The sequence below is a fragment of the Genypterus blacodes genome, unplaced genomic scaffold (genome assembly GCF_046128005.1).
Source record: "Genypterus blacodes isolate CSIRO-AG114 ecotype Tasmania unplaced genomic scaffold, CSIRO-AGI_Gbla_v1 ptg000128l_1, whole genome shotgun sequence".
In the NCBI taxonomy this organism is placed as follows: domain Eukaryota; kingdom Metazoa; phylum Chordata; class Actinopteri; order Ophidiiformes; family Ophidiidae; genus Genypterus; species Genypterus blacodes.
The window spans coordinates 725,338-746,220 of NW_027466930.1; the positions used below are offsets into that span (position 1 = coordinate 725,338).

At 44.4% G+C, this 20,883-nt stretch overlaps 2 protein-coding genes and 1 pseudogene across 2 annotated transcripts; 2 read left to right on the top strand and 1 right to left on the bottom strand.

Annotated features, from left to right (window-relative positions):
- The first annotated feature begins 177 nt into the window (after positions 1-177).
- On the top strand, positions 178-6,817 carry LOC143010426 (uncharacterized; annotated as a pseudogene).
- A 2,770-nt stretch (positions 6,818-9,587) lies between these two features.
- On the top strand, positions 9,588-10,649 carry LOC143010471 (gap junction alpha-3 protein-like). The gene has a single exon (XM_076162802.1). The coding sequence runs from the start codon at positions 9,588-9,590 to the stop codon at positions 10,647-10,649; it is 1,062 nt and encodes a 353-aa protein (XP_076018917.1).
- Positions 10,650-15,214: 4,565 nt separating this feature from the next.
- Positions 15,215-17,083, bottom strand: vma21 (vacuolar ATPase assembly factor VMA21). Its single transcript, XM_076162847.1, has 3 exons — positions 16,903-17,083; positions 16,116-16,225; positions 15,215-15,573 (listed from the first exon to the last, which is right to left on the bottom strand). Exons 1-3 carry the CDS (start codon positions 16,962-16,964, stop codon positions 15,428-15,430), a joined length of 318 nt encoding a protein of 105 aa, XP_076018962.1. The 5' UTR covers positions 16,965-17,083; the 3' UTR covers positions 15,215-15,427.
- Positions 17,084-20,883: the final 3,800 nt, after the last annotated feature.

Sequence of the window (20,883 nt, forward strand, 5' to 3'; positions counted from 1 at the left end):
AGACCGCTATAAAAAGCATTTTAAAACTTTCACCACCGCCTGGAAAAATGTAACATTAAAGGGAAAAGAAAGTGAAACTACGCCTTCGTTCCTCCGTTTTGTTTTTGCTAATCTGGCCGACATCTTGTCAGAGCTAGCTTGCTAACGTTAGCGACCTGTGCGAGGCCCCATCGGCTTTCTCCAACTTTTCACCCGCAGACAAGTACCGTTCTCCGGCAGCAATGACTCACCCGTCGCCGCTTCTCCGGTGTCTCCCGGCGCCGTCCAGCACGTCACAGAAAGTGCAGTTAACTTTCAAACTGCTTATATTGGAAAATGCCCGAAATACACTCGACCGAGAGCTCCGCAGTTTAACCAATAAGGTAAGAAACGCGCAAATATGTAGCACGTTTATGCAAATTACAGGTAAGTGCTGGTGTAAACCAAAACTAAACCTTTAGGGGGGGCTTATGCAGTATAATATCACTTATACGCCTGTTTTACTTTGTTCCCGTAGGCTTATGAAGAAGTCCAATGTTTCATAAATTCATCTTTTCCATCACTTTTGTTCACTGACCTCCTGAATTCTTTGGATGCCAAATATCAGACTTTAAACAAGCTCTTGGCTGTGTTAAAGGACATAACAATTGGTAAGTGAAGGCTTCAATTTACAGTTACTGGCGTGTCCGTCCAGGGCCGGGAGCCATGTGTCAAGACACGCTGTCAGCGCCCAGGGGTCACACACACGGACAGTAGAACATCATGGTGTACATGTCTGGTCTTTAAGCAGAATCACATGCTTATCAAGGGTAAATGATTTCCCATGGATGTTCATTCTAAACCCTCTCTGTCTTCCTCATCCAGAGCCCCAATTTCATGCCCCACCTACTGGTGAAAACGGAGTGAGAACAAACCAAATCCAGCTCCACAGACACAAAGAGATCTTGGCAACACATGTTCTAAAGTTTGGGCCCATGTTGAAGAAAGTGCTTACGGCTCTCTCCATATCCAAAGCAATCCAGGTGCTTGGATCCACACTTTCCCTAAGGCAGTTGAAACAGTTCATCATCTCACAGCCTCGGGCCATCCAGGAGTATGACGGGATTCGTAGTACCTCATCCAGCCACGACGCTGCCGCCGATCCCGCTGTAAGTTCACCCTGTGATGCTCAGGCAGAAGAGGAAGAACGTGCTGTTGATTTTGATGAGAAACGCCAACCAGATGCTGTCATTGTGCCACCTGCGATCCTTCAAAGTGGAGCACATAACACAGAGGGGCCACCTCCACCGCTTCCCATTAAAGCCTTTCTCCCAGAGACCAGCAACCCTAAACCCATGATAACACCACCGCTAATTAGCTGGGGATATGAGAATGACGTCCAGCTGCAACACAAAAAACAAACATGCACTCAGCTTTTGCACTTTCTCAGCACAGGCGCTACAAACATTGGTGCAGGGGAGATCACTTTAAAGGAGCGCTGGAACTTTTTGTCCACTCAGCCAACATCACCTACAATCCAAGCTGACCAGGTGACAGATGTGGCAGAGGACAGGATGTGTACTGATACTCTTGTCCCGAATAGGTTGCTTGCACGCTCTGAAAACCACCGCTCGGTCTTCAGAGTCAAAGGAGTTGAGCCGAGGGCTCTTATCTACTCCTGTGTGATTGCAACAGAGAGTGAGTTGTGGGATATAGGCAGTATCGCCACAGAGGTGGGAGAGAAGCCCCTTGATGACGACACTTTGGTAAACCAGGAGTGCAGGAATGAAAGCGTTGACTCCACTGTAAACCTCGACTCGGAAACTCACACACGTTCAGAATTGGAACAAAACAGCAGTTTGCCCGGTGCAAAGCTGTCGGCAGTCAGTAGTGTAACCATTCCTGAGTTCCGCAGCCGGATGTTTGAGGAGGTAGAAGTGGTCGTGTCTCATGTTGTCAGCCCGGGAAACTTCTACATCCAGCATGCAGACGGCATCATGAAGCTGCGGGCCCTCGTCACAGAGTCAGCATTCCTGCACGGATTCTAAAGTTTTCCTCTTTTCATCTGTTCTTAAACGTCTCTTTTCCAGATTACATTTACAAGGCTCAAATGTTCTATCCCTTCATCCACATTCTTCTCCTCTCACTCATTTGCAGCACCTGGAGCCCCAGCCGTTCATACGCAGAGCTGAACCGCATTCCAGACATCGGAACCTCGGTGATGGGTCGGTTCCCTAAGCAGGAACAATGGTGCAGGGCTCAGGTGACCAAGATATGTGGCGTGAGTGCAGGTGGGCCCCGTTTGGACTCTTTGGAAATTATTCTGCATATGTTTACCCCTAGATGGTGGTAATGTCACACAGCTGGAATCTGTCCCTGTGTCCCTCTCTCAAGCTCATGTTGGGCCTAAACTGCCACACACTCTCTCTCTGTGCCTCTCTCTCCTTCCTTTGTGTGTGTGTGTAAGGTAATATCATTAATGGTGCGGGAAGTGAGACATCCATCATGGTGGAAGTACAGCGGCTGGATCACGGAGACGCTGTCTGCTTGTCTCTGTCGGACGTCAAGGAGCTGTTGCCAGAAATGGCTGCGTTGCCCCTCCAAGCTATCCAGGTCTCGCTCGCAAACGTGGGTGGCTTTCCTCTCACGATCTTATCTTAAACGTAGGATTTGTCATTTTCCACGTCGGGATTTGCATACATGGGAATGGTTAATGCGCCGCGCTCCGCCGTGAGAGTGCGGACTGAATTATTGGCATTTGCTCACATGATTAGTCACAGTCTTATCTCTCGCTGGGCGATAAAGGAAATGAATTATCTGGGTTCACGGTACTTAGTGTGTGTATCCTTACCCGCAGGTGACGCCGGTGAACGGGGGAGCCTGGTCCGAGGAGGCGGCGGCCTGGTTCAGAGCGACGGTGCGCGGCAGGACGTTCTATGCGAGGCTTCACACGCAGGGGCCCAAGGTCACAGTGGAGCTGTTCTTTGAAAAGGGGAAACTAGGAGCCATGAGGTATCAGTCTGCATACATTTACATTTAACATTCACAGAATGATAACACAGCCTCATTTATTGAATTTTTGAGTCAAATATAGTAGAACATATGACAGAAATCTCTAAATCAAAGTGTCAATAAAACGCTGAGCCTTCCAGAAAGCAGTTTCCTGTCACAGCGAGTGGATTGGATTGCATTAAGTGAGACAGATGGAACAACAAACAATCAAAGTCAATCAAAGTGTGTGATGTTTGATGAGGATGCGCAGCATGTCAGCTTAACAATTTCACTGTTGTCTTTAATTCAGGAGAAGCGCATCCCTGTCACTCAGACTCGCCCAGAACGGCCACGCCAAGCACCAGCAGCTGAAGAACATCGGCGTCGTGAAAAGAAGTGAGTAGCCATGAAGTTTGGGACTGCACCAGGTTTTCCCTCATGCTGCACTTAGGGGGCGGTATAGCCTATATGTGTGACCAACGCACCTGTAAACCTTTCCACTCAAAATGGTCCTGTTCTCTTTTTCAGGCACTTCTCAGCTGCAGAGGAGGAATCAGGAGTCTGACTGGGAGACTAAACTCATCTCAGTCTACACCCAGAATAAGAAAATAACCCGTCAGTCATCCAGCCTGCGCCTGTATCAAGGCAATGCTCTTTGACTCGACATTCATAAACAACGGCGTTAGAGTGACAGATTGATTTGCATCTTTTTTGCTGTTGACAAGCTGCTATAGTCTGAATAGAAGAAGAAGTAAATACCAATTTGAGCCAAAGTTGGAGGCCTCTCACATAAAGGAGCATTCAGCAGTCTGAACAGTGTTTACACAGTGATGTAAAGTACAAAAATAAAGCATAAACCTTTTTGACTAATGTTTAAAGCATTATAGTGCTATTTGAGTTGTCATCCTTCATTCATTAGTCTTTTGTTTGTATGAATAAACTCCTGTGTTCTTGTAATAAATTTCCATTTGCAGTTCTCTGGCTCTCTGGTGTCTCCCTATACTGTACATACACTGAGCGGCGTTCCCTCTATAGGAGGAATACAAATGAAGTGGATTTCATTCAAAGAATTGCCAGGCCACCCAAACCCTCCCACCACATGCTCATTAGTGACGCAGAAACACTCATGGCACCGTGAACTGCGGTAGGTCATCTGATCTGACAAACAACCACATTGTGTTTCCTGCTGCATTCAGTTTGTTTCTGTAAATTATGGCTTCCACTGATGAAGGGAGGAGTTGAAATCTGAAAATTGCGAATGCATAAAGGTATAACAAAGGCAAGTCTGTGGTTCAGTGTTCACGAACGTCTGAGGGTTATTGAGTTTACACCCATCATTGTTAAATATATGACAGCATACTGTAGACATGAACTCATTCATAAACACACGTGTACTTTACAGCTGCTGGCTCAAAGGCCTGAGGAGTTATTTAACCCAAACAGCTGCTGTAGTTTGATAGATTTGAGCCTATAATGTCTTTAAAGTGATATCATAACCAAATATGTGAATTTAGACTTTGGTGATTCTAATTCAGGCCATGATGACTTCTCTTCTGATATCTGTTTAGCCTCATATTGCAGATTATTGCCGTGGTAATAGTTGTGACATGGTTTAAAAACACAAAAACATTAACCAAATTAGATTAACAAAGATGTGTCTGTCTTCGGCTTTCATTTTCCAGTACAGCTTTGTTTTGGGATGAGTCAACAGTTTGTGTTATTTTGGGGATGAATCTGCGAAGCCCTTAGCAAACTCTGTATTCTGAATGACAGTGGCTCAGGTCAAAAGCCTCGTTCACTTCTCTGCACTGCCAAGCACAATAAATAATGTGGCAGGCTAAGGCCTTTTGTGTCCACACAGATTCCTTATTTTGCCCGGGGTAGGCGGAAGTCGAGGCGTTTGATCTGAATTCTAAAAGAGTCTTGTTGCAGCCCAATAAAGGATGCCATTGTATGTAAATAGTTTATATAATAGCATATGACTGCTACGGTGCAGGGCAGCGGCTAGTGGCGGAGGAATGATTAGCATTTTCCTAACGCATGGTGTTTTCAAACCAGCTTGGTTTGCTAAAAAAAAAGACAATATTTTAATTCTTTTTGAATACTTTTGTACACTTTGTGTGTACCAACACAGCTGAAGGTAAAGTGTACTCTTTGTTCTTCTATTTTGTACTAACATCCAGCGTGCGGTGAGCTCAGATGTAATGTGAGGCCAGATGTCTTGACCAATACTTGGAATGCTGCCGTGCAACATGTAACCCCGCTTAGAAATGTTTCAAGGAGTATAAACACAAATATCTTAATCATTTTATTTCATTTTTCAGTCAAATGGAGTCAAGTATGTAGCCTCTGTCATAAACAATAGAGGATTCTTATGCTGCTTGTAATGAGATGGATGTCTTTGCTGGTTCCTTGGAGAAATATGCTGGCAGTCTGTCAGTCTGTCTGCAACTGGGCTGTAGGTCAGATTGGGAGTAGAGTATTAATACAGGGTGAGCATATCACGTGGCTCGCCCAATGTTTCGCAATTGGCTTCGCCGTCTTGCGTCTTGTGACGGTGCAAGTTGGTAAGCCATCGCCCCTGCTCTTATACCGCCAACCAGCGTCTTCGCCATTCTTGTCTGTTGTTCTTCAATCTGCCAAATTCAGCTTGATGTGCAGGCCACATCTCAAGATGGTCATCTTCGGACCGGGTGCTGCTTACGCCGCTTGCACCGCCGGCTGAGCCTGGTAAACCTCCGGAAAGATAATGTTATAACAGAGTTGATTACGGCATGAAGTTATGCATGATGACAGTTGGAACCGAGGCTACAAATATGATTTCATGTCCATATGAAATACTGCAAAGCTGTTTTTGTTTAATATGTTGTTCTAAGTTGTTAATATTTCACTCAGTTCAACCGTTAACATTTGTTTACTGTACATCATGTGGAATAATATGTATTATAATGAAATCCCCTTAAGATGCAGATGTTTAGCCAACGTCCATGAAACCTTGACTGAATCTACTGTTTTTGTGTCTGCAGACCTGGAGTCGAAAATGAACTGGGGGACCTTTTATGCCGTGATCAGCGGCGTAAACAGGCATTCTACTGGCATCGGACGCGTTTGGCTCTCCGTCATCTTCATTTTTCGTATCCTGGTCCTGGTGGTGGCGGCCGAGAGTGTTTGGGGAGATGAGAAGACGGGCTTCACCTGCAACACCCAGCAGCCCGGATGCAACAGTGTCTGTTACGACCAATTCTTTCCCATCTCCCACATCCGCCTGTGGGCGCTCCAGCTCATCCTGGTCTCCACCCCCGCCCTGCTGGTGGCCATGCATGTGGCCCACCGACGCCACATTGAAAAGAAAATCTTGAAGAGACAAGGCCGCAGCAGCCCCAAGGATTTAGAACACATCAAGAACCAGAAGTTTCAGATCACTGGAGCGCTGTGGTGGACATACATGATCAGTATAATCTTCAGAATCATCTTCGAGGTGGCATTTCTTTACATCTTCTACCTAATCTATCCTGGCTTTAAGATGGTGCGTTTGGTGAAGTGTGACTCATACCCCTGCCCCAACACGGTGGACTGCTTTATCTCCAGGCCCACAGAGAAGACCATATTCACTGTGTTCATGCTGGCAGTGTCTGGGGTGTGTGTGCTGCTCAATGTGGCTGAGGTGATGTACCTCATCGGAAGGGCCTGCGCACGCTGCTGCCAGGGCTCGGACGAGGAGTCCAAAGTGGCTTGGCTAAGCCAAAAGATATCTTCATATAAGCAGAATGAGATCAATCAGCTGATAGCAGATCATTCTCTCAAGTCTAAGTTCACTGTGACCAAAAAGAGCCCAGGAGAGAGGAGTGAGAGATGCTCTGCGTTCTGAGGCCCCATTCTTCCTGCTTCCCTTCAGCTAACACACACACAGACACACACACACACACACACACACACACACACACACACACACACACAGTCGTCCAGGAGCATTTATGTCACATACAGTATATATTGTATATTTGCTCATTTTCACTACACTCATGAGACTATTGATGTACGGGGCCATTCAGTCCACTGCTTATGGATCCATCATGTTTGTGTTTATTGTTTGTGTCATATTTGGAGCCAGTAGTATGTTTAGGGACCGCAACAGTTTTTTGTCTGTTTTGGTCATTTTGCTACCAACTACTTAAACCAAAGTGTCATTGTCTGCTGTATTAACAAAAAAAAAAGGTTATTATTTTAGATTTTTTTGTTTTTGTTTTAAATAGGAACAAATTGGTTGAAACCCAAGATTGTATTTCCCCACTTAAATTAAACCGTTTATTATATAATCTAATAGAAAATGAGGTCATCAAGCTCTAATTTTGCTTCACTAAAAGAAAATACAAATACATAGAAAATTAAAATAAGCTGCAAATTGCTCAACTTTAAATTCCTTCAAAGTAAATCAATGGTCAAACGTCTGAATGTTGTTATTTTTCTATTATCTCAGATTTTTCCCTTTTTTTAATATCCACAATTTAAAAGGAATTCAATTATTTTTAACAATACCGCAAAATCACCAATGAGTCGAACATCAACTTTACTGCCAAACTGCATATAGAAGCTTCTGCATGTCGCCAGAAAAGAAAACCCAGAACACAAGCGCCACAATAAAACAGATGCAAGAGGGATTATTCCCAAATTAATTATCATTTCAATAAAATCAAAATCATAAATGTTGCTGTTCAGCCGCTGATTCAAGACGTTTACGATTTTGTAACCACAGTTGAGCTAAAGTTTCGCAACTTCGAACTGCTTGTGCGTTCAATGCTGCATTACATCACACTGATATTGTTGCAGTATTTACTTGTTTACCTAACTGCGTCTCCTGTTACTTCCTGTGTTTTGGTTCTATGGTTGTTTGAGGTTTGGTGACTTTTTAACATTCCGCTGCGTCATGTATGAGTTTACGTTGTGTAGACATCATGTTCAGGACGTTGGCAGTGAAATATACAACTGTTCTCTTATGAAGTTAACCTGTTTCTGTTTTATTTTATATTTTTAATACACACAGAAAGCCTTTTTCCATGACTTGCCCGAATGTTTAGGTTTAAAAAAATTCATTTAAAAAAAGCTTGAAACTGTACATATGTACATTGTGTAATATGAAGAAATAAACCTCATATTTATCAACCATTCAACTTATTGTTTAATTTTATTGTTGAAGATAGAAAACATGTCGCACTAAACTTCATGATCAATTGTTTAGTCACTGTTGTCACGCTGGAGCTTCCGTCTCTTCTCACACTCGCCTCCTTTCCGTCTCTGCCGTTTGTAACTTGAAGATGCAAATGGCTACTCATCTCCAAATCATGCCCCCCCCCCATCCCCACCATGATAGGAGAGACCCTCCTGCTATATTTAGACCCCCTGCTGCACTTGTGTCCAGACAGACTTGTGCGGACAACATTATTGGCCAGCTGCCCCGTCACTCAGTGTAACGAGCGAGTGGAGGGGCTTTAATAGTTTACATTAGAGAGCGCGGCCCTGTGCCAAATTTAACCACGGGTGCCGGGCAGGGAGGGCGGGGGAGAGGGCAAAGCCTTTCGGAACGTGCTTGTGAGTGTGTCCAGCAGGTTGTGGCCAGTGGAAGAAGAAGACCCCCCCTCCAACCCTAAAGGCCTTGGATCCATGGCTGGAGACGGAGGACTTTGAGGACAGATTTGTTTTGGGTTTGCTGGTGTGGATTCAGGCCTGGAGTCCACTTTTCCTGTCCATTCAAGGGCATCTCCGGCGGCCTGGAGATCAGTGTGGCACCGAGGCCTGTCAGCCAAGCAGGCGACCCCATGGACCCTCAGAGACTCCAGAGTTTTCCACGGCAGCAGGAGCTGTAGAAGATGAGGAGGTGAGTGACTCAAGTGTGTCTGCTTGCGTGTTTTTGAATGCGATTCTTTCTTTATTTGCTGTGAACTTTGATGTTGATTGAAGTCCAAGCAGGAGTCAGAGACCCAAGTGAGCACAGAGACAACGTGTTTGTTTATACAGACTCTGCTGGAAGACCATTTTAGTAATTGTGAAATCTCTCAACATTGCATTAACTTTTTCCAGACATTTGGACAATTTCCTTTGTTTGAAATCGCGTCTCGGTCCCGTTTCCAGCAGCAACGAAGTTAGAATCTGTTAAAGACCGGCTGATGGATTCACATGCTAATGGAGATTTCATTTCCCTGCACAGTAGCGCACAATCACGTTACATTTACTCAGCTCGTTCTAATTCACGCCTCACCTTGCCGTCTGGCGTTTTGTTTCACCACCGGCGGCTCATGTTGCCGCGAAGGCCGAGAACCAGAGAATCATAACGGGAACCTGCATTCCCCCTGTCCGCACTTCCCAAATATATACCATCCTAAAGTAAATATAATCCTGACACTACCTGCTCAGTTCAGAGTCCCACAGTCGGATACTTAGTTTACCGCTTTAGCTGCCAAGAGACTCGTTTGGTCGCAGCCCTCCTGACTTTGGTAAGAGATTTTACAGATTTCAAGCAGTTAGACAAATAAAGACGACTTAAGTTTGAAGTTCTGGATACATGTTCTTTGTCACAAACCAGATTGATTCTAAACCTTTTTTTCTGGATGTCTCTCTAATCCCAGAGCTGACCTCACATAGCCATGGGGGACTGGAACCTGCTGGGAAAGCTTCTAGAAAAGGCCCAGGAGCACTCCACTGTGGTGGGGAAGGTGTGGCTCACTGTCCTGTTCATTTTCCGCATCCTGATCCTGAGCGCCGCCACAGAAAAGGTGTGGGGCGACGAGCAGTCGGGCTTCACCTGCGACACCAAGCAGCCCGGTTGCGAGAACGTGTGCTATGACATCACCTTCCCCATCTCCCACGTCCGCTTTTGGGTGCTGCAGATTATCTTTGTGTCCACGCCGACATTAATCTACCTGGGACACATCCTCCATCTGGTGCGAATGGAAGACAAGCACAAAGAGATGGATGTACAGCCGCACCATGAGGTCAAGAAGCGTAAGAAGCCTCTGGTGAGGGACGAAAAGGGCCGCGTGAGGATACAGGGGGAGCTGCTACGCACATACGTCTTTAATGTCATCTTTAAAACTCTGTTTGAGGTAGGCTTCATCGTGGCCCAGTACCTCCTGTATGGCTTTGAGCTGAAGCCCATGTACACATGTGACAGACCTCCCTGCCCCAATGTGGTAAACTGCTATATATCCCGTCCCACTGAGAAAACCATCTTCATCATCTTCATGCTGGGAGTGGCCAGTGTGTCGCTGCTGCTAAACCTGGTGGAGGTCTATCATCTGGGCTTCACCAAGTGTCGCCAGGGCATCACCTTCAGGAGAGCTCAGCGCGCAGGGGAGATCATCCCCAAGGAGCCCTGCGAGGCAGCGGGGCCATTCGCTCCCAGTTACGACGAGTACTTCCACGGGCACCACCAGGTCCAGCCCGCCTACCCACCCGTCCCCAGTTACAACCTCTCGCCTCTGACCGAGGGCACAGACTCTTCCTTCAGTCCCTTCCACAGCAAGGCGGCTTACAAACAGAATAAGGACAACTTGGCAGTGGAGAGGAGCAGCAGTAAGCCAGAGGAATGTGACCTGAAAGGAAAGAAAGGAGCCGGATCGGCCCCTGGGTCACCTACGCAGGCAAGGCCGGGCCGCAACGCCAAACACAGCAACAACAAGACCAGAATAGACGATCTGAAGATATGAGAGGGTTTATGTTTCTCTGAGGGGTCTGACGTGGCTGTGAGGGGATCGTATGTTGTTTGGGCACTTTGATATGCCTGCATGACTCCCCTCTTTAAGATGGCACAGGTTTGACTCATTCCAGCTTAAAGGGGAGCAACATTTATGCAGCAAACAGATGACCACCAGTAAAAACCTGATTTGGGCCCACAATAAACCCTCTAAAGGCTTTGGCCTGTACCTGTTCTCCACTCTAGAGGCTCCCATAAAGCTTTACTGGCTGTGTTTTGTTGGATTGGGTTTCACATTAGGTGGTAGCATGAATGATATAACGACACGATAGTTTCGATCAATCTTGACGTTTTTCTGTCTTTAATTTGTTTATAGTGTGAATATTTCAACCGTTCACTGCCCGTTTGTTTTCTAAACCGAGTTTCTATTTTCTCACTGCTGGAAGAATGTGACAACACAAGGTATCACAGATCAGCTTTAGATAAAATGGGAGGGAAAGAAACTCTCAGCGTGAAGCACAAACGTGTTCTTCATCGACCTTCTGACCTCATTCAAGGGAACCAGATAGGGCAAAAAGTTAAATTTAACTTCTTTAACTGTTCTGAGGTCACCAAGTAGCATAGCTGGCTTGTGCAGACTTGAAGTGAAACGTTGCGCAATACGTGACAACATTTTGGACAATCAAGTGCTTGTAACTGATATCCAGGGCATGACTCAAAAGAAATTGCACTTGTCTCAGGAGTCTCCAGAGTTCTACTTTATCTTTCTGTTGCAACAGCCAGCAAAGTGCAAACTGTAATTATAAACACATGGTTTTATTTATCCTTGTTTAGATCTGAGTTTCTGTCATTTCTCCTCTGTAAAGCACTTGGTGACAGCCATATTTGTACAAACTGTTCTAAATAAACTTGTCTTACATTTGCAACATTAGCAGCGCTTTTGTCACGCACATGCTGCAACTTTGAGCTCGGATTGATGAATTAAATCAAGATGTCAGATATCAGGGGAAAGGCATAAGCTACAGCCACCTGCGAGGTCTCGGCTGAATACGGATAAATGGATCTCTGCAGCTTATAGGTTCAGTCAGCAGTGAATGCACGTAAACATTTGAGAGTGATTAACACTGTAGTGCTGGAGCAAGAATAAACACGCTACAGGCTGCATACAGACGCTGCACCTGCACATCCCACACATGCCCACTGTGCTCTCGCCCCTGCCAGCAAAGCAGCACATGCAGGAGGGACTCTCGCCATGGAAACCGTCAAACCAATGAGGCAACAAGAAGCCGCACACTGTCCGAATGGAATGTTCATCATTTCCTGGGCTCAGTTTATTATGGGATGTACCAATGTACGTTTGAGGTAACGGGTAAGGGTTTGTATTTGTAAAATAGCTTTTAGTAGCAGTAATAGTGAATAGTGTCTAATTCACAAGAAAAGAACAAAATGATGAACACTGATTATGGGAGGATTTTAAGTAAGAACATTGTTATTCAGAAATTATATCTATTATATTATAGTTACAATTAAGAAAATGCTAAACAAACATTAATTATAGGCTCATTTAAAAATACAAAATCTTCAAAATAATATTCTGCAAATAAACAATCATTTTCCAGACTTTACTTTGGTTTCCAGTTTAAACATGAACAGATATTTAATGTCTCTTCATTCAAACTTTATGAGCTCATCCTCACTCGTTAGACTTTAGGGTGATTATGGAGTTACTGGTTTAAAATTGCCAATAAACTTCAAATTCATTGTTCACATTAATAACTCAATTTGTCAGATTTAACTGCTGCAAAGTCAGAAATCACAAACTTTCTTTTGATTAAAGCGTCCTCTTCCTCTGTCGTCGCCTTTAAACTGGACAGTAATTGTTCGGCCTTTACGCTGCTTTCACACAGCTTTTATACAGCAGTGACACATTTCACCCACGCTCACACACACACACACACGCGGCTTTGGGGGGAATCTAATGAGATCCCAGTGCTGCCATTTCCTGAGCTCTCATATAGTCCAACTTCAGTAATTAATGTTCCCAGAAGAACCTGAGAAATTACAGCTCAGGCAGAGGAAAGGGAGAGAAATGTCCCGATTGCAGTTAATGGTCAGGATAAGATGTGTGCGTGGCCTTTATGTGTTCAGATGAATTATACTGTCACTATATTCTCTCTGGTCAGACGCTTCAGATGTATTTCACACCAGCTGCGGTCCTCTACTGCCCTCTTGCTCCTTCATGTCCACATTAGCACTCGAAATGCTGCTTGATATGGAGCTTCCATCTACTTGGACGCCATCTGCTGGATCCAACAGAAGCAGGAGGCCTTTTACAAATCTGGAGCTTCTTCCTCTGTACATTTTTTAGCAGTCTACTTCTTCTGCTTAGTTCTACTTTCAGACAAGTACGGATTGGCTGAAGCTCAATCAGAAAAAACGACTTAAACTCCACTTTAAAAACATGAAAACATAGTAAAACATAGTAAATTGTGCTACTTACAGTCCGATTCAAATGGAAGCTTGTTCGTTCACACACTTGCCTCTCACAGCATGAAGATCCTGGGTTTGACTCCCTCTTGATTGTGTGTATTCTCTACTTGTCTGGTTTAAGGGTTGTGGATGTGTGTTGTTGGCAATGCAGGACAGAAAACTCTTCCAGGGAGCGTCACAGTGTTTATTTCCCCTTTCCGTCAGACAGCTGAGTGCACTCCGGCCTGTTTTTCATCACACTACGTCACTCCGACCTGATAATTTGCGATAAATGACAACGGCGGATTGACACAAGCGAAGCCCCCCGACTTAATGTTGCTGCGAGGGCGAGCTCACAACATGCCAGCCAAAAGGGAAAATGGGGCTCCTCAGTCTGATTGCTTGCAGGCCTGTCACCTCCTCACCATCACCAGCCTTGTTAAACTCAATGCAGACTGCACAGTTCAACTCCAAAGTCTCTGCTGGCTGGTTCACTAGGGGTACTGGAGGAAAAGGGACTCGCAGACCACAGAGGAAAGTGAAGCCAGGTCCGGCTCTTGACATGGTTTGTGAGGCAGAAAACATCATTATGGCTTGGCATCTGTCATTTCATGGCTTGGCTTTGTCAGCGTGTCTGTCTGTATGTTGGGAATTGCCTCAGTGTTTGCTGCCACCATGTGACAGCTCCAATTCTCTGCAGGGATCAATCAGGCGTTTGTCTCGGCAGGCTTCGATACTCTTTTCGGCTCTTTTGTAATCTATACCAGGCTGTTTCTACACAAACATGCATCTAAATCTGTCCTCTCGTGCCGAAGACGTGAACTTTGGTGATGAGGTTGTGCCTGTAGCTCTGTTACTGTGTGTTGCGGCTGTTGTGACAGCTGGATTTGCCCCGAGGATAAATAATACAGTAACAGTTCAGCCGGTTTATGAGTAAGTCAGCAACTCTGACGCAAATATCACCCGATTATAGATTTATAATCCCTAAGTAAATAAATAATTACACACACACACACACCTCTGTACACGATTTAGTTTGGTGCAGTTCACAACAGATGGTCAGATGAGTCCAATCTGTCCTATTGTGCTGTGCATCACTCCGACAGCTCATCTATATCGGATAACACATAACTAGATGATTACTTTCCTTTCTACACATCACAGGCTTAATAAAAAGTGTAAATTTATTGACTCTCATACTCGACAATAAACCAAAGAAACGATTGGATTTCTATTTAAATTGTAGCATACTGGAGGTCTTAAAGTGCGTAATGAAACAGTAATTTGTAAAGTGAAATCTTTATTGGACCGTTGTTGCGTTCTTCCTCCACATCAGATCACACTTACACTGACATCTGCACTGGCAAACGAACAAACATCTTCAATACAAAACAGCAGGATCAGAATCTAGCTGAACCTCTCCAAAAGCATCCCTTAACTTAAGTGGAAAACACTCAAACAAAAGCACAACACTTGCATATTCTACAGGGTTTACCAGCACAAGCGAACAAATCGGATTTATTTTTTAATGACAAAACCACAAATACAGACATATTTGCTCCAAAATACAATAATCCACTTCTCTCAAATTGGTGCCTGGCATGGATGTTAAGCACAACACAGATCGATGCTGATGTAGTTAGGAGCCATCTTCAGACGGGTGGATGAAGAGGAGTGCAATCTGGGGACGGAGTTTATACAGCGTTTCAAATATTGTGTCATTTCAGCAGCCGCTTTGCAATCCGACCCATCGCGCACACACACACACACACACACACACACACACACACACACACACACACACACACACACACACACACACACACACACACACACACACACACACACACACACACACACACACACACACACACACACACAAACCCAAGATGGCTCCTGAAATGACCGTGTAGTTGTGAGGGCACCTGCAGCACTCTGCCAAATGGAAGCTCATTAGAAAGCCTCTTCAAAATAGGGACGGTCCTCTCTTTGCAAAACTAGCTTTTATTTCAGAGAACTAATTTAAAAGTCTGAACAGGCCGGCGGAAACACACACCCAGGCTCCACACACACACACACACATACGCAGGCACACACACACACCCCACCGCAGATGATATACAGAACGTTTCAGGCATGAACCTCTGGTCATAAACCGAGCACAAACCAGATCCGCTAAATGTCTGTTTGGTTGACGATGCTGTGTTTATGCTGGAGCCATGGTGGGGGTCGGGGGGTGCGACAGAGAGGGGGGGGGGCTGTGGATCTGCGCCCGTGTCAGTCCGTCTACGATGGTATTTCCGGCTGATAAGCACGGTGCTTTTAATCGTGTTTGCCTTTTCCCTTCGGCGTGCCTGTGCCTTCGTTCCAGGCCACGTAAACAAACAGAGCCAGAACCACATGCACGGCCAGGACGGCTACGATGGCGGCGTAGAAGTAACTGTCTGAGCTCGACATCTTCATGGAACCTGGGGAGAGGAAGCGGAGGGATGGGAGAGGTCAGCTGAGGGGAAGTGTGACTCCACACATGGAGCCAGAAAACATCAAAGGTATCACTCTTATTTTTCTGCGAGCAATTATTTGTTTAGCATCAACATATTGGCATCAGCATCTCAGAAACGTTACACAACACAACTTCAAATGTGTCGTTATTGAATCAAGGTGCCAGAAAATTAGAGAATTTGAGAGAAGTTGAGATTTCCTGATGTGTTTGTACGTCAACCCAGAGAAATATACTTTACTATTAAACTGTAAAACGTCTCCTCTCTGTATACTTTGTATTATGCATCATACTTTTAAAATCACATAATCTCACATGACATCAGCGCCACAGTGAGAAAAGTATGATCCTCTGGCGCTTTTAAGGACAAATCTTACAAACAAAGCAAAGATTTCACACTTCCTCTCAACCTACATTCAGCATCGGTGAGGTCACATAACACATCTCCATAGTTACCAGTAGGCCCCCTGTTTATAGAGCGGAACAAACACAACTTTTTATGACTCTTACCCTCAAAGACATAAGACTTTGAAGCGAAGTACAGTCCGATAGGCAGTGTGACCATCAGGATAGTGAAGAACAGTAAAGTCTTCAGGGCTGAAACCAATGAACTCTCATTCCTACAAAGGAAACACAAAGACCAAGATTCAGCCAAGGTGACACACAAGGCAGAGACAAATTAATTGGTGGAATGCATCAACAAGGGACCGTGCTATTTGGTAAGCCTAAATTTGTGGTATTGTTTTTATGTGGTCGATCAGTATTAATGTCGTAATATGGACATGGATGTGTGTTTTACTTTTTTTTCTTTTTGTTTTAGTTTTATGTTGATAGATTTGTGATTATTTGTTTATTTACAGTCACCAAATACACTTAAACTGAAGTTTAGCTGCTGGCGTTCACGGTTTCACTCAGATTATCCACTTTTAAAGGCCGTTCCTCCGAGACAAAGCACAATAATGAGGCATTCATGGAGATAAATGATCTGATTTTAACATCTGCGTCACTATCTGATACCGCCGGCGCTCTCAGGCTACACGCACACATTAACACGGTCACTCGTTAATCCGGAACACTAGGAGCTGCATGATAGAGATGATTTATGTGCCGAATGTCCTCCAAGGATGATTTGTGTTGCTTTTAGGAAAATAAACCGCAGAAGTGTTAATTGTCCAGAGCCAATAATGCGGGGACGCGGGTGTATTCGGGGACAAGTGTCTCTGTGTAGCTGCACGGGAGCTAACAGCTAGCTAGCTGATGTCAGGTCGTTCATGGCGTTTATTGCTTGTTTTCTCACCCCCTGGAATAAGACGGTGGTCCGTACGCCTCGTCTGAAGATGGTCGGTTAGACGCGTCCATTGCTCCACCGGTGAAAGGCGAGATAGATGTCAAAAGAAATGTGAAATGAAAGTGCCTTGTGTTAGCACAGTACGTGGTGTCACTGTTGACAATTCTTCCGCAAAGAGTCACGGGATGGTCACGTGATTATTGCTTGGTTGCCTATAGTCTCGCGAGATCATGCCTCTTGTTCTCTTTTTCTTTTTCTTTATACAAGCCCTGGTCACGCGAGATTTGACATCAGACGCAGATAGATGCACACTATTTTGGGGATATTTCGGATTAATTAATTCAATAATTGATTGATTTAATTAATTAATAAAATTAAAATTTCGTATGGCAATTGCGTGTTATTATGTACTTACGTTGGAACGGTTGGAGTATCTGCATATCTTTCATTTCATTTCGTAGTTAAAGTTAATGTTTTAATGGTTCCTCTCATTCTTATTTTCTTTTCATTCTGTGGTGTCTCAGCACTGGTAATACACATGAGTCACACATTTAACCATCATGCCCCAGGAGCTTGTGTGACAGAGAGCAGTGCGGGCCGTGTCGTGCTGCGTGTACATTAAGTATGTGTGTTTGTGCTGGTTGATGTCTCCCTGGGTGAGGGGGAGGCTGTTTCTGCTCCAGTTGGCCTTGTTCTCCGGGGTTCCACACTCAGCAGGCTCCCACAAAACACACTTCAAGTGGAAAAACTCTCCAAAGGAAACCAGCCAAAGCCACCTCACCACAATCCAGCCACGTGTGTTCAAAATAATATTTTACATTCTGTGGCCATTTCACCCCCCGAGTAGTTATTCAACAAAAACAGCACCTGCTTGAAGCCACAGAGAATAAAATAACATTAAACCTTAAGTTGTTGCTGTCTGAACAATTCGTTTTCTATATTGAACCACAGCACCACCATCAAATATTTCAGATATTTCCTTTCATTCATCAGGCCCGTATTCAAACATGTTATTCTGTCTGTAAATAGACACATGAAAGTTCTGAGTAGAAGTATTTGTAACATCAGTGTCACATTTATCATGGTTCATGTACATTACAGGGGGTCATTCATATGATAATGAACACAGTTTGCTTTTGAAACATAAAGTATCATCTCCAGTATTACTCACAAGCAAATGATGAGCGAATAAGCTGTAATCAGGAAAATGTCATTTTTGTTAAGTACATGCAATTAGAATAAATTTATTTGAATGGATTACAGATGTGATGTCAAATAGCTGCATGCAACGTTTACTCCACAACGGTTTCCAACAACAATCTTAATACGTTCGACCTTAATAGCAACGAAGAAGAAGAATAACAGGGTGGTTCCTCTATTTTTTGACTTTATTTAGATAGAAAACATTCTTATGCTGCAAAAAAACATCTTGGGACTGATGATTAAAACCATAAATGGCTAAAAGGTCAAATATACATCGGCCCAAAACATCAGAATCGTATTATTAGACATTTCAACATCAAGCATTGGGAATATAAAGAGACCGATAACGATGTGAACGCATTCTTTGGCGACATATGCTTCACAAAAAAAGTCCTGTTGACTTAAATTCTCAATGGAAACACGCAATCACGGCGTGCAGATTAAGGGCTTTCAGCGGCTCTCCAGTCCAGGTTCGATACGGGCTGATCCTTCCACGTGGACCTTGACCTCTGACCTTTACAAGTATTTCCCATAGCCCACTCTGTCAGTACTCTCCATAGTATGCCTCGGCATTCCACACGTCACCGGTATTCTATGTCAAACAGGAGGCACCTGTTGTTTTGATCGTGCACAACACAATGGGCTGGAAACATACACACACTCATGGAAGTATTACCTGAAGTTTCCATCACACTTCCACAGGGAAATTCATCCTCTGACCCATCCTAACCACCTGGAACACCACTATAACTTTCATTCAAATAGATTCTAATCTTTTTGAGTGATTATTCGCATTAACTCAGGCTCAGGGTTTCTCATCTTGCTGGTGGACTGCAGGCTACAATCGAAAGACAGCACGTGTGGAAACATGTACAAATGATAATGCACATACAAAATCGCTTCCAATCCCCTCAGTGTTTATCTAAAAATATTCAAAAAATTGTCATCATTCCCATTTCCTGTTTCCATTGGTATCTTGGACCCCTGATACCTATAAAGTTCTTGCAGTATTGTGACCGTGGGGCCACTGGGATATGTAAGAAGACATTACATGCATGAGAACGCAGGCCGTGCTACACCCAATGCACAGATCCATTAGGAGACACACCATGTGCTTGCTATTGTATCTGGAGACCGACGGTGGGACCCCAGTCTGCTGTAAAGTGCACTGATGTGCGAGAGCTTTACAAATTCCTCATCTGACTTCATCCAGCAGGCAGAAACCTCATCATGTCATTCAAGCGTCAGGCCGTATAATGTCTCACTGCTCAATCATTTTCTTTTGTTGAAGGGTTTCTTTCTGTTGTTGGGAAAAACATTTTCCATAACTGCGAGTCTGTTTCTTCCAGGCCTCTTTGCTCTGTGGGAGGAGGAGTGCTCAGTGTCCTCAGACAGCTTCACTGCTTCCTCCTGCTTGATGCAGTTTTGGCCACAATACAAAAATACATCAAATGGAGGCTGCACAGAGCGCCGCTGCTGTTGTAGATATTATCTGAGAAAACGACCAGCAGACCTTCCATCGCTCATACAGCAGTAGAGCCACTGACACCACAGTAAAATGATACAATTTATGATATAGAATTCTGACACAATCTGAGATTTATGACCCCGAGCTGCTGAAAGCTTCACTGGCACACAGCAGCCGATGCAGAGGTGAATGTATAGAGCTCAGCAGTGTGCAGAGACGTTTTCATCTATCCAGGCATTTAAACGCAAAATTCAATTTGGATTTAATACATCATTTGTACTGTGACTGTCCAAAACAATTGAGTAAGGCTTTAATGCTTCTGTTCACTAATACATCTTATCTGATTCTGTTTCACTGTTCTGTTTGTTTTGCTTCAACTTTTACAGTTTGATGGTCTCTTTAAAATGACTTTGATCTAATTTATCCATAAAAGCTTCTCAGTCATCCGGGCCATTAGTTACAGCTAGAAATCCGTTTATGGCAGCTGGACTCACAAAGTAAACTTTAATGTTACAGCAGAGGACAAAATGGGGTCATGAGTTACAGACATGATGGTCTGCATGTATAAAGCGTGTTGTCCTTGAATAGAAGTGCAGGAGAATCGGCCCCATAAGCTGTCAGACAACAGACTGGGTGTACTTTTAATTGCTTTCTTTAATAAGAGTTGTGTATATATATAAGCTGTATCACTCCCTCATGTATATTTACTGTAAGTCGCCACTTCACGGATTCTGTATATTTTTGAAATTCCACTCCGGCTACAGCAGCTAGAGTCGACAGAGGAATCAGAATTCCAATGATGGTCATCTGTCTGCGCTGTCGGAGGTGGCTGGTTTCAGTCGCATCACTCTGGCATTTGCGCTGATAGAGGTTCAAAGGTGGCGAGGCGCCTTGGGAGGAGGAGCGCCGGAGAGAGAAATTGAGTTAAGGCGAGTAGGAAGAGGAGAGGCGAGGAAGAAGAGGGATGATCCTGCCATTCCTGAGTGACTCTTTGGTGTGGGGGGAGTCCTGGCTGTCATCCTTCCTCGATTCCATTAAGCCACTCAAATGTGACTGACCTTCCTGTCGCTGGTGGAATGTGGACTCCTGCTTTTCCACATCATAGACGTGGAGTTTGAAGGAGCACATCTGCATCTTGATGGCACTTGGCTGAGACAGTCTGACTCTTCCTCTAATGATTTCAGATCCTCAAAGATCCATCATGGAGACATTCTCCCATATCGCCTTAAGCAATCATCTGATGACTTCATCTCAGTCTGCCATCCGGGAGTTTATGCTACACAAATCAGAAAATGGATCTCAAACTAAATGTGGCATGT